Source organism: Centroberyx gerrardi, chromosome 9 (assembly GCF_048128805.1).
Source record: "Centroberyx gerrardi isolate f3 chromosome 9, fCenGer3.hap1.cur.20231027, whole genome shotgun sequence".
Classification (NCBI taxonomy): domain Eukaryota; kingdom Metazoa; phylum Chordata; class Actinopteri; order Beryciformes; family Berycidae; genus Centroberyx; species Centroberyx gerrardi.
The window spans coordinates 21,741,797-21,756,862 of NC_136005.1; the positions used below are offsets into that span (position 1 = coordinate 21,741,797).

Genomic DNA, 15,066 nt, shown 5'->3' on the forward strand with positions numbered 1-15,066 from the left:
GCAGCTGCTGGATGTTCTTATTCCAGTGATTGAATATGCTTTGCATGTTTTTTGTGACTGATTGCATGTTTATGCATACATATGTGAACGTGCATTTTCGAGTGTGTGCATGTGTGTGTAGCCTATGCACCCAAACTGGTATATACTGTATATATGTGTGTGTGTGTGTGTGTGTGTGTGTGTGAGATCTCCTCATGTATTCCTTAGTGCTGTGGGTCCAGAGGCCCCGGGCTGGGCTGCACTGCTGCCTCCCTCCAGACTCACTCCACAGTCTTCTCTGATAGAGCTGTCTGACACATCAAACCACACTACTGCATGATCAGAGAGAGAGAGAGAGGGAGAGAGAGAGAGGGGGAGAGAGAGAGGGAGAGAGAGAGAGATTTCTGATATAAAAATCAGAAAGAAACGGAGAGGAGGGGAGAGGAACATGGAGCATGAGGAGAGGAGGCGGGGAAATGAGCGAAAAAAAGGGGAGGGGGAGAAGGTGAGGAGAAAGAGAGAGGGAGGGTGTAGTGGGGGTGAATGAAGGGAGAGTGTAGTAGAGGGGGGGGGGGGGGGGGGGTGACCAGGGGATGATGGGATGGGTCGAGAGGAAGGCCGAAACACAGGAAAAAGATAAAGAGAATGATAAAGTGTGTCCTGAGAAAGGAGAGTAGGAGTGTCTTGACTGCAAAAAAATGAATGAGAGAAAGCTCTGTGTGTGTGTATGTGTGTGTGTGTGTGTGTGTGTGTGTGTGTGTGAGAGTGAGAGAGAAGCAGAGATACAGTAGCAGCCCCTGCAGGTGAACTACAAAACTGAAGCAGGTAGTGAAGTAGTGCATACGTGTGTGATCAGTTCAGTGTATGAGTGTCAGAGAGAGAGAGAGGGAGGGAGGCAGATCTGTATTCAATACAGGTATCCAAGTGTGTGTGTGTGTGTGTGTGTGTGTGTAGGTGTGTGTGTGTGTGTGTGTGCTAGCATGTGCTGCTCTCCCCCAGGGCGTTGCATGGCCGTGCTGTGAGGACGGGATCTTTTATCTTGGCTGACGTCCCAATCAATCAGCCAGACACTGATGGAGACCCAGGGTGCCCACACACTCCTCTCCTGTGCTACACATTCACATACACACACACACACACACACACACACACACACATCTGGAGCTCTTAACCCCTTCCTATCACTCCTTTGTTGTACACCACCCGCCTCTTTGTTAGGAGAGTGAGGAGCAAGGTCTTTGTCAATCCCTTATTGTCTCTGTTCTCACCTATGGGAGGCCGAAAACCTGCTGTTCAAAGAGACCAGGATATGAAGAACTAGACCGGGTGGAAAACACACACCTGGGTGTCCTGCTGGCTCTGGGGGCCAAGGCATACACTGAATGTCCAAAATATCAGGGACACTTAGTCTAAATGAAATGAAATCTATACCAATCACAAAGGAGGAGATGCAGATGAAGAGAAGCAGACGAGTTAGAGAAGGATTTTTAAGATTTGAGACAATTGAGATGTGGATTGTGCAAAATGGGCTGCAACTTAATATCAGAAAGATGACCCAAATATTTTGTGCATTCAGTGAATATGACATACTCACATAATGCCATCAAACTTATTTTACACTCAAATTATTTTGCATGCTTTCTGTTTTCCTTCTTTCATGTCACTCTCTCCGCTGTGCATTAGCCAATCAAGCAGAAATGCCTTTCTAATCATAAAAAAGGTCACTCAACTCATCAATATGCAGTCAGATGATGCAGTGATGGAAAAAAAAGCAACATTCTCAGCCTCCCTCTGCCTTTTTGCAGCTTCAATAAGGAAAAATACTTTTGCCAACTGTGCACTGCCCACTCTCTCCTTTCCAAAAATATATCGATTTGAACAGAAATGCCCCTTCTGCCATTTGATTTCTGCATCACAACAATCCGTCTCTATAAAAGTCTCCGCAATGGCAGCTATTTCATGCGCTATTAGTCTCATAGGCATCATCATCTACGGTGCGGCGGGATGGACGTTACAGTAGCCATACATCAGCCACAACAGGCCTCATTAAGTACCTGGCACCTGCTACCTACAGAGACCAATTAGAACACAGGGAGTAATGGGATGTAATCTCTCTCTGCCAGGCCTCAGCCAATCACGAGCCAGATTTAATCACTTCGGTCCGCTCATTAATGGAGATGAGGAAGTTGAGGTGTAAAAAAAAAAAAAAAAAAAGTAACTTTGTTCCCCTGAAGGAATTGAAACAGCAGGGAGTGATGCAAGGAAATTAAAGAATTGACATTACATTGCTGTTGTGTTACTCTCATTATTGTCTCGATGTTGCGGACATGAACGTCTCCATCCAAGACTCCAATCCCCTTTCACCTGCACTCCCAAACACTCACTCCCTCCCTTTGTATTCCTCCCATCATCTCTCCCTGTTCCTGAAGACAAACCACCTTCGGGCAACAGCAGCAAAAACTTCAATAATAACAGGATTACTTCCTCCTCTCCCCAGCGAATCATAAGCCGTGTTACGCTCCCCCCCTCGCGCTCCTTTCGTCCGCTCCTCAACTCCCAGGCTCCCCTCTGGCTGTCAGTTTGTCTGGCTGTTTCCTGGCCAATGCTGCCTCCACCTCCCCATCTATCCATCCCTATCTGTCTATCTCTCTTCCTGCCCGTCTCCTTCTGCCTCCCACCTCCTCTCTGCCTGCTCTTTTCCCTCCTTTCCTCCCACCTGATTCCTCTCTCCCTCATCCCTTAACGTCTACCTGCCTGTCTCCCCTCGGTCTTTTTGTACTCCATATGTCCTCTTGCCTCTCCGCCTGTATCTCTCCCTCCTTTCCTCCCTTCCACTTTCCCCTGTCTGCCCTTCTCCCACCCTGCCTCGCCCTCCTTGCCCGTATGTCTGTATGCCTCCCTCCCTCCCTCCCTCCCTCCTTCCCTCTCCCTCCCTCGGCCGCCTGGAATGAATTTGCCCGGTCATGTAGAGCCGTGTCAGAGCGAGGCGAAGCCAGCAATTCATCACCCCGCGCTGCCTGCCTGTCACTGAGAGAGTGTGTGTGTATGTGTGTGTGTGTGCAGGGAGGACGGTTGTTCACTTGCTGTCAGAGCACCTCACCACCACCATCTGCGGGCGTACCACCATCCCCGCAGGACCTCCAGGAGAGAGAGAGAGAGGCCCTTCGCTCACCTCCTCCACTCTGACAGCTCCCTGCGGACGGCTGGATGGATGGAAGGGTGAAGGAACAGAGAGGAAGAGGGAGGGCGAGGCAGAGGGGGAAGAGGTACCCAATTATCCCAGAATGCAGTGGTATAGGAGGTGTTTAAATCAGGCGGTGCGACCCTTGACCCCGTAAGTCCGTCCGCGGGACAGCGAGGTGCGTCAGCTAAAAGGGGGCTGCACTTGCGGCGAGGAAGAGCTAATGGAGCTCCCATTTTACCTGCTCCTCTTCCACCGTTCTCCTCGAAGCGCCGTGGCCCTGCGGCGCTGCGCAGATTAGCCATTAGCCCCCATAAACGCACTGCAAGGCCCGCTGAAGCTGTCTCTCAAGACCATTAAGATGCCTGAAATCTCCCGCCGAGAGAGAGAGAGAGAGACCCCCCACCCCCCTCCCCACCCAGACAGGCGCACATAGCAGCCCGCTGATCTGCCCCATTTGAAGCCCCATTAGGGAGCTCTGCGCTGGGCCGCAAAAACCATAGCTTAACTGACTGGATGATGCCACTTTACTGATAATACGGGGAACTGGGGGGAAAATGAGTTTACAGATAATTTACTGCCACTTTTCTCTTCTCCCCTCACTCTCCAGACGGACACTAAGGCGTGATGAGAACAAATGACTGGGAATCAAACGCTTGGCATGTACGGAGGGGGTGGGGGGTGGGGGCAATTTAACCACATTTACGAGACGTGAGATCCGGGGAGAGCGTTTTGAGAGGAGAGTGCTGCCTTCATGAGTAAAACGAAAAAAAAGAAAGGAAAAAATAAATAAATAAAAGAAGAGTCCAGCTGACCAGGGTAACAACAGCCAGGGGTACGGTTTCATCCCTGGGCCAGTTGTCATTTATTGTTACTGACTTTATGTGATGTGTTGGGATGTTAGTTCAGTGGGAGAAATCTCTCTCCAAAAAATGCTGCCCTAATGTAAAAAGCCTGATGTAGCACATAAAACGCCATCATAAAACAAAAGGTTGTCATCATTAGAGCCAGCATGCAGCTTTAAGAGACAGGTGAGGAGTGAAAGAGAGCAACACCGCACAACACAATAAAGAGACTGTACAACCAAGGCATACATAAAAAAAACTTTATTTATTGTTATAAGGTAAGATTAACAACAACATGCTTTTACCACAATAAAAAATAAAAAGATATTGCACTGGTTTTACTCTAGCAATGTTTTTTTTTTTTTTCCTCTTAACCCCTTTCTCAAGCTTTTATGGTGCTCGGCTGAATCTCGTTCCCCTCTCTCTCATCACTCTTTAGAGACAAACACACACAAACACACACGGACACACACCTTGCAAATACCGCCCTAGTCTGCAAGAGTCAAGTCGATAAAAGTTGGTCTTTGCTGCTCAACTCGAGCGGCAACGGCCTCCCCATACACAGACAGTTATATAAGCTTAGCGTACTGCACATTAAAACATCGGTGGATCTCATGTAACGGGAGCAGAGGTGGTGTGTATATGGCTTTGGGAGCTGGGTGTAACCTGTAATGCCGTGACCCCACCGTCCATACAGTCGTTAGGCTGATAGGTGTGTACAGTGTAACCTAATCATCCGTATGCTGTGTCAGTGGAAATTAGGCTGACCGAGTACCTGGTGGGGATCATCTATGTGTCCAGAGACAAAAGTGGTTACTCTCTATGTGCCAAGAGTCGGACGTGGGTTTGCTTCGTGTCCCTGTGAACCTCCGTCCTCACAGATCAAGCAGAGGTGCATGATGGGTGGAAACGGGGTGGAGAAGTCGCACAAATAGTTAACAGAGTGCAATCGCTGAACCATGAATGCTACTCCGACCAGTAAGGGGCCTTTGAGGTGATGGAGCCTGGCTGTGTGTTTTCATTGGCTAACATGACCCTATACATGTGTTTGTGTGTGTGTGTGTGTGTGTGTGCGGCCCACAGCCCAGGGCTTGAGATTAATGACTCCACCAGGGAAACTGACACTTACTTCGCTCTCTGGCAGATGGCTGGACCATCATCTTTACACACGGGAGTAAGCATTCGTGTGTGTGTGTGTGTGCGTGTGTGCGCGTTTACCGTCAGTGGAGATGGCAAAGCTGGCACTGGTTAGATGGCACTAGTATTGATCAGTGTGTGAGGCAGCTGTCCGTGTAACACTAATAGGACGACCAGCTGAGAGCAGATGGGCTGGATTGTGTACGGTTACGCCGGTTACACACAGGTTCCAATTACATACAGAAGATCACAACTCAGGGACTGAAGTCAACAGCGCACGTTTAATAAGAAAGCCAAGTAGGAATTCTGATGGCCTGAGTGGACGTTTGACTGAGGCGGGAACTGACCCCAGATCAGAACTACTACTCTGAGCAGCGTGACAAAAGTGAGCCATTGTCATTATCAAATCCCTGGAGGTCGATACCATCCAAGTGTGAGAAGTTTGGTGTGTGTGTGTGTATGTGTGTGTGTGTGTGCGGGAATAACGCCCAATGTAGTTGGTGTATCAACAAAGAAAATGGGGGAGGGGGGGGGGGGGGTGATTTTCCGCCACCAAATAGAGAAGTGACATCACCTCAGCCATGTGACACCGCCTGGCCAACGAGGAGTTCCTCGCTGATTGATTGGCCGAGGTGTACTGCAGATAAATCACGAGAGTTCAGCTTAACATCTCCGAGTCTGTGACAAATGATGGGAGCCGCTTCCTCTCCACAAGTCTCACACGCTAATCTATTTCGCAGGCACACCTGTAACGCACTTCTGCACAGGGAAAAGGACCAGAGTAGTATGCACAGTGGAGATGATTTCGACATATGTGCGCTGAATCTTCCTCCTTCCCACTCCCCTTCCGCTGCAACCACAGACATCCTCTATCACGGATGACCGGTTCATCAAACGTTGGATCAACAAAATATACACACAAGATTGCAAGTAACTTAAACACGTGGAAAGCTGTTGGTAATCATCATAGCCTGTAATAAGAGGTTTGATTGCTACAGGCATCAAGTTCCATTGAGAAAAAAAACCCCAAAACAACAATAATAACAACATGTAAACATAATACAAAGATTGCCACAGTCAGTGTGTTGATGTGAGATTGTAGCATTCAGTTTACCGATGTCCGTCAGTGATCCGGAAATGTCTTTAATCAAACTGAACTACTGTAGGTTAAACTCAACGAGCAGCGTTCTGCTTTGTCTCCAACAGTGACACAAACGCAGCATCAAGACAGACAAACACAGAGGGAGGTTTCCACTCAGTTCATCTGAAACTCATGAGAGGAACGTCCTGCTTTTCAGTAACACTGCAGGAGCAGTTGAGTGCAGTTGAACGGAGCTATTTGCATGGACTCACGAATTCAGTTTAGTCAATTCTGAAAGATGATTTTCTTTGAAAAAAAAAAAAATCAAAACAAAACAACTCCTCTGTGAATTGTTACTTTTTTCAAAAAAACGCAAGAATCGGGGTTGTGATCAGGACAACACAGAAAGCAAGAAATAATGGGAGGGAAAACATTAACTAGGGAATATCCATTAGCATAAGAAGAAATGGAAGGTGGTGTATCCAGAACGCCTGCAGTACTCAGAAAACAAAAACCATGAGGAAATGAACTAAACAGGCTAAATGCGGTCTTTTTTAATCTACATTTGCAACTGACTGACTAAACAGTGAATTGAAGTCCGACCCTGTCTGACAGAGCAGTGGGAGGATCAGAGTGTCACTGGTCGACAACTTCACAACTGTCTGAAAGCAAAAGATATGACTGGCATTCCTATTCATGGTTTTTTGTCTTTTTCATTGGACAAATGAGATAAAAGGGTTGTGCAAAGCCTGCCCCCCATACACTGACACTTAGATAGCTACACCTACATACACTGGTAGCAGGGTAGCAGGGTGTCCTAAACAAAGTGTACCCTAAAACACACACACACGCGCACACACACGCGCACACACAACACCGCAGGGTATAAAACAGATGCAGAACAGAACTTTAAATATTCTTATATATACATAGACAACCACACACAAAATAACAAATGCTCTCTCCCTCACTCACACGCATATACAAAGTAAAGTCTGCTAACTTTACAGGATTAGAGGCATAAACACAGAAAGAACACAGCAAGTTGGTCCAGATACCAAATAAAACAACTGCAACCTTTAGTGGCTGATCAAAAAAACAGCAGGGGCTAGAAATAAAAGAAGGCCGTCCAACAGAACAGTGTTTCTAAAAGAGCCACGGTGAGACTGAAGATACTCAGTTTGGATCCTGGGCTGTCAAACGTCACAATAGTTGTATGACAATATGGTAAACAAATCACAGGTTTTGATGGTTTATGTAGAGAGGAGTCTGGGTAATGAAGTTTTAGAAACAGCCGTTTATTCAAATCCATGGCTTGATCTGTTTGCCAGCATCACTGATTGTGTGTGTAACTAAAACACTGTTGAACCCATCTAAATCTGTGATATGAAACACCTATAAGTTCTCAGTTAAAACGCGTCCCACTAAATAAGCCAGGTTCATTCTGGCGACAGTGGCATGCAGTGTGTAAGCAGTCAAAAGATAGCCAATGTCTGTTCTCGCTAATGCTCAAATCCTAGCAAGCAGTCACATGCTGGACTTAACATACAGCTGGGTGAGGAACACTGACGGTCAATGGGTGCTCAGGCTTGAAACCGCTATGGAACGCTATGCTTACTGATACTAGCATTAAGCATCAGAGTGTCAGTCTGTATCCACTGCGCCGCACTGTAGACTACACACTATATCTTGCCATACAGGGAGTTTGGCAGTCATTTGGTAAGTCAGCACAAACAGTAATCTAATACAACACACTAGCAATCCCGACAATCCTTACAAAAGGCTGAACGATGGACGCATGGACTCCTTGGTAAGGGAATACTTCTACTCTCCTGCAGACTTGCAGTGTTGGATCATTGGGGACTAGAGCAGGGAGAGGAGAGAATGTAATTTGGCCTAGTTAGCTAGGTGCTGAGTGTACATTGGCGGTGCAGATTTAGTCCTATTAAAAACACTGTAATGCATTTACACAGATTGCTAAGCATACGCTGCTCTTTATTGCTGAGATACAACCTTTTTCCAGTCATGGTTGGGTGCACATGTTGGGGAGGGAGGGATAGAGGGAGAGAAAGTGGAGAGGGAGTGTATTCTGTAAGGCACGTCCTGATCTACTTGTGAGAAACACACACGTGGGCTGTCGAGAACTTCAAGGTGAAAGGTAATGAGGCAGCACGAGAAGAAAAGACCATTAGCGAGAGAGAATATGTGTGTCTAATCTGTCCACATTTCAGAAGTGTGTGTGTGTGTGCATGGACCGCTGGACTCTTTATTTCTAGCCCCATACATCTTTGCAGAAAGAGAAAGAAAGAACGGCAACTTTTCATGACAATTAGTCAAGGTCTGAATGCAGGAACCAAAGAACAACACAGTCAGGACACCAAAATGGCCGCCATAACACTAACATAAAGAGCACAGAACAGCCGGAATGGAACTAGAACTACCACATCTGTTTCTGCCTTCCACTTCTGATAGCTCCTGCTCTCTTTTTCCACCTTTCTTTCGCATCGACAGTCATACTCTCGGATTAGTGCGGAGTTACTAATATGTCGTTTTCTTCCAAACATGCAGTTTGTGTGAGTTTTAAAATCTCAAGCCAGCATTAAGTGGTGTGATCTGTGCATTTGTTCTTTTTCTTTGCGGTTGCTGCTACGTCTTCTTGCTGGTCGTTTTGTCGTGTTGCGAGGAGGCGGACACGGCGGTGCCTGTCTGAGGTTCGGGCCTCTTGCGCTGCGGCTCAGATGCTGTAGAGGTGGTGGGGTATGTGTTGGGGGCGGGCTGAGCAGTTGTTGCCCCCAGCCTCAGTGCAGATGCAGAGCTGGCAGCATTCTCCCTGCTTGCAGCGCCTTGAGACCCTGACATGGGCCCTTCTGGGATGTCCTTGCAGGAGGCCTGCACTGGGGTTGTGCAGTCTTTCTGGGTGGAGGATCTGGCCGACCTCTGTGGTGGGGTCGGGGAGGCGAGTGGCTCAGTTTTCGGTCTGGACAGGCGAGGCGATGGCTGAGGGCTTGCAGGCTGTTTGGAGGGGAAGAAGAGGGGGTCAGTGAGCGGGACTTCTGGGGTGCCACCTCTGGATGGTTTCTGGTCCTTGGAGGTCTTGTCTGCGGGGCTGCTGAGTTTGACCGGCCCCAGAACACTCTTAGCTACGGTTGCCAGCTGGGAAACCACTTTGTCGACCCCGCTCTCAGGGGCAGGAGATGGGGAGCCTGAACTAGAATTGGAGCTAGAGGTGGAGGATGCACTGAGACTTGCAGCAGCAGCGGCGGCAGCAGCGGCCATGTTCTGGGCTTGTCTCCGGTTGTCTGCCTCCTTCTTCTCTTTAGGGATGCCTGGAGAAGAGCAAGGGGTGCGGGCTGCCTCTCGGCTATCGCTGGTTCCAGGAGTGGTGGTAGTGGGGGTAGTCGTGGTGATGGCGGTAGAGTGGGTGGTGGTTCTGGGGCTGTCCAGGGTTCGGTCCTCGGCCCTGGGCTCTGATGAGCCGGTCTTCCCCCTGAGGCTCTTCAAGTCCTGGGGAGGAGCCGGCTTGAGGAACGGCTCCTTGCTGACTGAGATGAATGCACTGCCTGGAGTGGAGAAGGGAAGGGGGGCCTGGGTGGGCTTGGTGGCACCGCTGGGCTCCGGAGCCTTCCTGTCTTGTCTTACACCGTCTTCTGTGGACGAGGCTGAGCTCCCATTTTTCACTCCCAGAGAAGATGCGCTCTGATCGGGCTTCTGCTCGCCGAGCTTGGCCTCTGTGACGGAGGGGAGCGTGTGTGAGGGAGTGGGCCTGCCTAACTGTGAGGAAGCCGTGTGTGTGAATGTGGCATGGGAGGGGCAGGGGGAGAGGCAGAGAGACGGCAGTGTGCCTCCAGGGCCTGTTCGGACGGTGGTGGGCCGCAGCAGGGGAGGAGGGGTGTAGGTGGTCCCCCTGCGTCCGTCCTGGCTGTCCTCTGATCCCTCGTCTGTCTCGTCCTCAGACGAATCGACCTCATGTATGGCGTCCTGCTTCTGCAGCGATTCCCTCCGCTCGGCTCTGTCCTGCCTGATAGCCGACAGTTTGTCCTTCAGCTTGCTCTTCCCAGGGGCCAGGCCCAGGGAGCCAGGCACCGTGCTGAGGGCGCCGTCCCCTTCCTGTCGCCCTAGCTTCCTGGATGATGAGGAGTGTTTCTGCAGGCTGCCCTTCTCCACACCGCGTCCTGCTGAGGACAGCAGACCCTCGCTGGCTGACTCCTGAAGGGACCAAGATACACAATAGCCTTGTTACAATATAGAAATCCCTACTAATCAGGAAAAAAATTTAAATAACTAACTACAAAGACAGTTTCAGTATCAGTTTAGATATTTGCCTTATTAGTTTTATCTTTCATGCTACATAGGGAACAAACAACAAGTCTAAATGTCATGGCAACTATTTTTTTACATTTCTTTTACTGTAACAATATCATGGAGTATTATATACAGTATAATGTGTGTTTGTTGGCCACCCTAAAGTGGGTGGCAGGCCTGTCTCCAGTGCTTGGGTACCTGAAGGCTCTGTAGGCTGGGGTCCCTCTGCAGCATCTCCTTCTTAAACTCCGAATGGGAGATGTCCAGGCTGTGCTTACGGCACCCCACCGCCGCCCCCACCGCCAGCTTCTTCTCCCCCGCTGCCCCGACTCCCGACGGAGAGGAGGGGGAGGAAGAGAGGGAGGAGGCCAGCTTCTCGGCCGACTGCACCCTCTTGAGGAGCGGCGAACGGGGAGGCTCGGCGCTCTTGGGTCTGGAGATCTGCCTTACCAGGGGAGGGGAGGAGTGAAGCTTCACGGGGAACGACTGTCCCATGGCGGATTGTCCCAGAGCGTGGCTAGGGAGTGGCGACGGAGAGCGCTGCGGCGAGCTGCTTTGCGGGGTGGGCGAAGGGGTGCGGGCCAGAGGGGAGAGGGGGATGTTGCCGGCAGACTTGCGTCGGGGAGAGCGGTACTGGCGCTGGAGCTTTGGGGCCAAGCCGTGGAGGGAGCTGGGCCGGATGTGGCCGGAGCTGGCCGGGGAGTTTGGGACGCTGGAGCTCGGGGAGCTGCTCTGGGACGAGTTTCCACCGACTATGGGGCAGAGAGGAAATATATAGACAATGCATGCACAGGCATAAACATTGGCATAGACGGAAACAGAGAAACACGCAGACAAATAAACAGAGAAAGACAGGCACACAGACGTACACATACACGCAAACATACACAAAAACAGAAGCACACACACACACAGCAATATACATTAAAGCAAATCCTATTATCGTCCATCATAGTCAAAAAAAACCCCACCACAGTCATTGATCAATGTGGGGGTTATTTACACATTCACCACTCATTCATAATAAATGAGAGATGAATGTATGTCTTTGTGTGACTGAATAAGTAGGTATGACTGAAATCAAGTAACTGCAAGACTGCATGGTACAGCAAGATTGAGTGTTGCAGTTGGAATTATGCGGATGTGAATAAAATGCATGTGTGTGTTACTATTACAGAATGGAGCCGTGAGTGTATGTGTATGTGAAAAATCTGTTGTGTCCTTTTGTAGAACTGTGAGGAAAAAGCCTCTGTGTGTGTGTGTGTGTGTGTGCTATCTCTGTCTCTCACCAGAGTGGGTGGAGTCTGGGGTGGACCTGTAGCCCTGCGTTGGGCTCCGTGGTGACAGGTTGTGTGTGGGCGAGCCGGGGCCACTTTCCCCAGAGGACAGGGAGCGGTTGAGGGAGGACAGGCTGCGGCTGGTGTGGAGGAGAGACGCCTGCTTAGTGATCTTCCTGAACAGGGACGTCTTCTTCTTACTGCTGGGGGAAACACACGGAGGATTCAAGCCGACTGGTACGCAATTTATTTTGTAATTAAGCGAACCCATTACAAAGTTCCACACAGCCACACATGCATGCATGTACACACAAATGCTCATATTCACATTAGAGAGTGCATATTTGTACTATAGTACATCCAAAGTGATATCTGCTATGATACAGGTCTTTCTATGACTGTGTGTGTAAAATCATCCACCTGTCCTGTCCCTCTTTGTTCTTGGTCTTCTTGTTGCGCCGGGCCATCTTGGACTTGTGGCTGGTCTTGCGGGCCGGACCAACCTTGATGGAGGTGTTCTCAAACGGAGTGGCAGAGATGGACACTTTGGCACCACTCTGAGGGACAACAGACACAGCATGGATTAGAGGTGTGTGTTATTTTTATATAGTTTCTCATTTTTATTTGAATTTCAGTGAGGTTTTAGTTTGTTTCCAGTGTGGGTTTGGTAGTTGTAGTTATTATTTCGTTTATTTATTTTTTTAGAATTTTTAGTAGGGACGGTATTTTTTAAATACAATTTTTTTAAATATAATTTTTTAGATATAATATATATCTACAAAAGTTAAAAACAGGTATTATGTCTGCAACAGGTATTGTGTAATACAAACAATAGATCATACATGTATTTATCTTAACTTTTTAAAATGTATTTAAATAAATGTTTTAATTAACATTCAGTAAAAATAGCCCAAAAATGTTTTTACCCTGCACATAAACAAAAAAACAAAAACTAAAAACATTTTACTTATATTTATATTTTATTTTAGATTTACATGTAGACAAGATAGTTTTAGTTCAGTTTTAGTTTTCCACAAAGTCTATTTTTTTTTATTTCAGTTTACAATTTTTAAGTTTTCGCCTTAGTTTACAATAATAACTGTGGTGTGTACTGTGAGTGCTTATCACTACTGTACATTTAAGGAGCTATTTTTGCAAAATAAAAAAATCAGGGTTCAATGTGCTTGTTTTTGCGATATACAGGATGGTCCATACCTTAAGTATGAGTTCAACCACCTCAGTGTGAACCAGACCGTGGACAGGCTCTCCGTTGACATGGGTGATCAAGTCTCCCTCCCTCAGCCCGGCATCATGGGCTGGACCCCCGTCTTCCACATGCTGAGGGAGAGGAGAAGAGGGGGGGTCGGAAAGGAAGGTAGGGAGAAGAAGACCAAGTGGGGAAGGGAAGGAGAGAAAGAAGGAGATAGAGGAAGAGAAAGGGAGCAAGAGTGGGGTAGGGAAGGGAGGAGAGAGTGGGAGGGGGACAGGGGAGGAAGAAATTTGGGAGACGGGAGAGAGGAAGGAATGGGGGGGCGAGAGATGGACAGAGATAGCATTAAATTAACGACTGTGGGCTGAGCCAGTTATATTGTTGTTTACTGCCATCTTGTGTCAACAACAAGAATTCACTGCAACTATATTGATACTATTATACAATATTCAATATAATATACCTATATAACAATAATATAGCTGTAGGATATTGATAATTGGATTATGGTAATCCTTAAACATTCAAACATATCCTTATACCTGTATCTATGCCACTCACCCAGACCATGTGGTGCACGGTGTAGATGTCAGAGTCTCCCATGTAGACGCGAATGGCCCTCAGGGTGAAGCCGTACTTCTTTCCCGCTCTGTGGATAACTATGGCGGGCTTGACACTGCCCACAGCCGGGGACAAGTCCCGGCTCGGGGAGGAGTCCCGAGACGATGGATTGGATGACAGGGAGTGGGGCGACATCGGGCTGGCCAATGGAGAGGCTCCGTGGTGGTCTAAGGACGGAGAGAGGTAGATTTTGGTTGGAAATTGGTGCCCATAGAGACTCTTTTGCTTACAAACACTCCAAATTTTTCCTCTTATGCCTTTATCACACTTAATGCGTTGATTGTGTTATTCTCCAGTGAAAGTTCAAGTTCCAAAAGAGAGAATCAATTACCATTACATCATGCTGTTGCATTGAAACTAAAATAAATGTTGTTTTGCCCTGTTTTTGCTAGTTTTGTCCTCAGTGGATCAGAATTTCAACATTATACAGACAACACAGATTAAATGTAATCCTGACATACAACACCCACATTACCAAACCCAGACCCTCACCCAGGCACACTAACCTGCAGGTATCATGAGAGACAGTGTCGTGGCGGAGGCTGACTTGATAACCTTGTTGAGCGGTCTGGAGCTGGGGGTGGTGGTGTGTTTGTCTGCGTCTCCAGACAGCAGCCTGTGCCGAGCCCTGCGGGCCGCCAGGTCGCTGATGGCCTTGGCGGTTGAAGGAGAGCCGCTATCTGCCGCAGCTGAAACACCTCCACTTGCACTGCCATTACCACCGTTACCGCGGTCGCACACGTCGCCCGAACTACCGGCTGCACGGACAGAGAAAGACAGAGGAGTAGAGGGAGGTGAGAGAGAAAGGTTAGATTAAACATTTTTGGTTTCCAATTGTGTACGTTATCTTACACCTTGGCTCACTGAAATTAATCTACTGCACAGACAATGATCAGTAGAATACAAACATGCATCTAACACATACAGAAAACACATACACACAGTCATATTGTTTTCCCATGGTGCTGATGTATTGAGCAGTAACTAATTAAATTAAGTAAAAGCTCTATTATTGTGAAAATCTAATCTTAACTATGAATCTTCTCACCTTAGCTGCTAATTTTCACACAATTCTCGTAATATTCAGAAAGAGCTACAGTATATATCATTGCCACACATGCGCCATAGGCCTGTACAGAATCTGTGCCCGTTTCACACAGTATCTACAGCGCATATGTGGTGGTACTGACGTGTGAGTGTGGCCCTGCTGAGCTGGCTGGAGGTGGAGCCCGGCGTGGTGGGAGACTCGTCCAGCTTCAGCTCCCTCTCCACTGGCAGCTCTGGGATGGACAGGGGGAGCTCCTCACTCCGCGGGCCCCTCACCGCGCTCTGGCCGAGCAAGCTGGGGCTCTTACGACTTCCTGCTGGGCCTGAGAGCCAAGCAAAACCAAGGCCAAGTCATGCTATATGCTGTGGTCCCCAACTATCGCTAC

The 15,066-nt window shown here is 48.3% G+C and overlaps 1 protein-coding gene across 2 annotated transcripts in view; it reads right to left on the reverse strand.

Annotated features, from left to right (window-relative positions):
• Positions 1 to 4,251: 4,251 nt before the first annotated feature.
• Positions 4,252 to 15,066, reverse strand: part of mast2 (microtubule associated serine/threonine kinase 2) — a 165,979-nt gene continuing 155,164 nt past the window's right edge. The window contains exons 25-32 of one of the 2 annotated variants that reach the window (XM_071913467.2): positions 14,824 to 15,003; positions 14,140 to 14,391; positions 13,574 to 13,800; positions 13,018 to 13,140; positions 12,223 to 12,359; positions 11,815 to 12,002; positions 10,724 to 11,277; positions 4,252 to 10,429 (exon numbers count right to left, since the gene is read on the reverse strand). In XM_071913467.2, the coding sequence (XP_071769568.2) occupies positions 8,870 to 10,429; positions 10,724 to 11,277; positions 11,815 to 12,002; positions 12,223 to 12,359; positions 13,018 to 13,140; positions 13,574 to 13,800; positions 14,140 to 14,391; positions 14,824 to 15,003 (3,221 nt within the window). In that variant the 3' untranslated portion in view covers positions 4,252 to 8,869. Of the gene's footprint in view, positions 10,430 to 10,723; positions 11,278 to 11,814; positions 12,006 to 12,222; positions 12,360 to 13,017; positions 13,141 to 13,573; positions 13,801 to 14,139; positions 14,392 to 14,823; positions 15,004 to 15,066 lie in introns of both variants that reach the window. The other variant, XM_071913466.2, reaches the window with a different exon arrangement.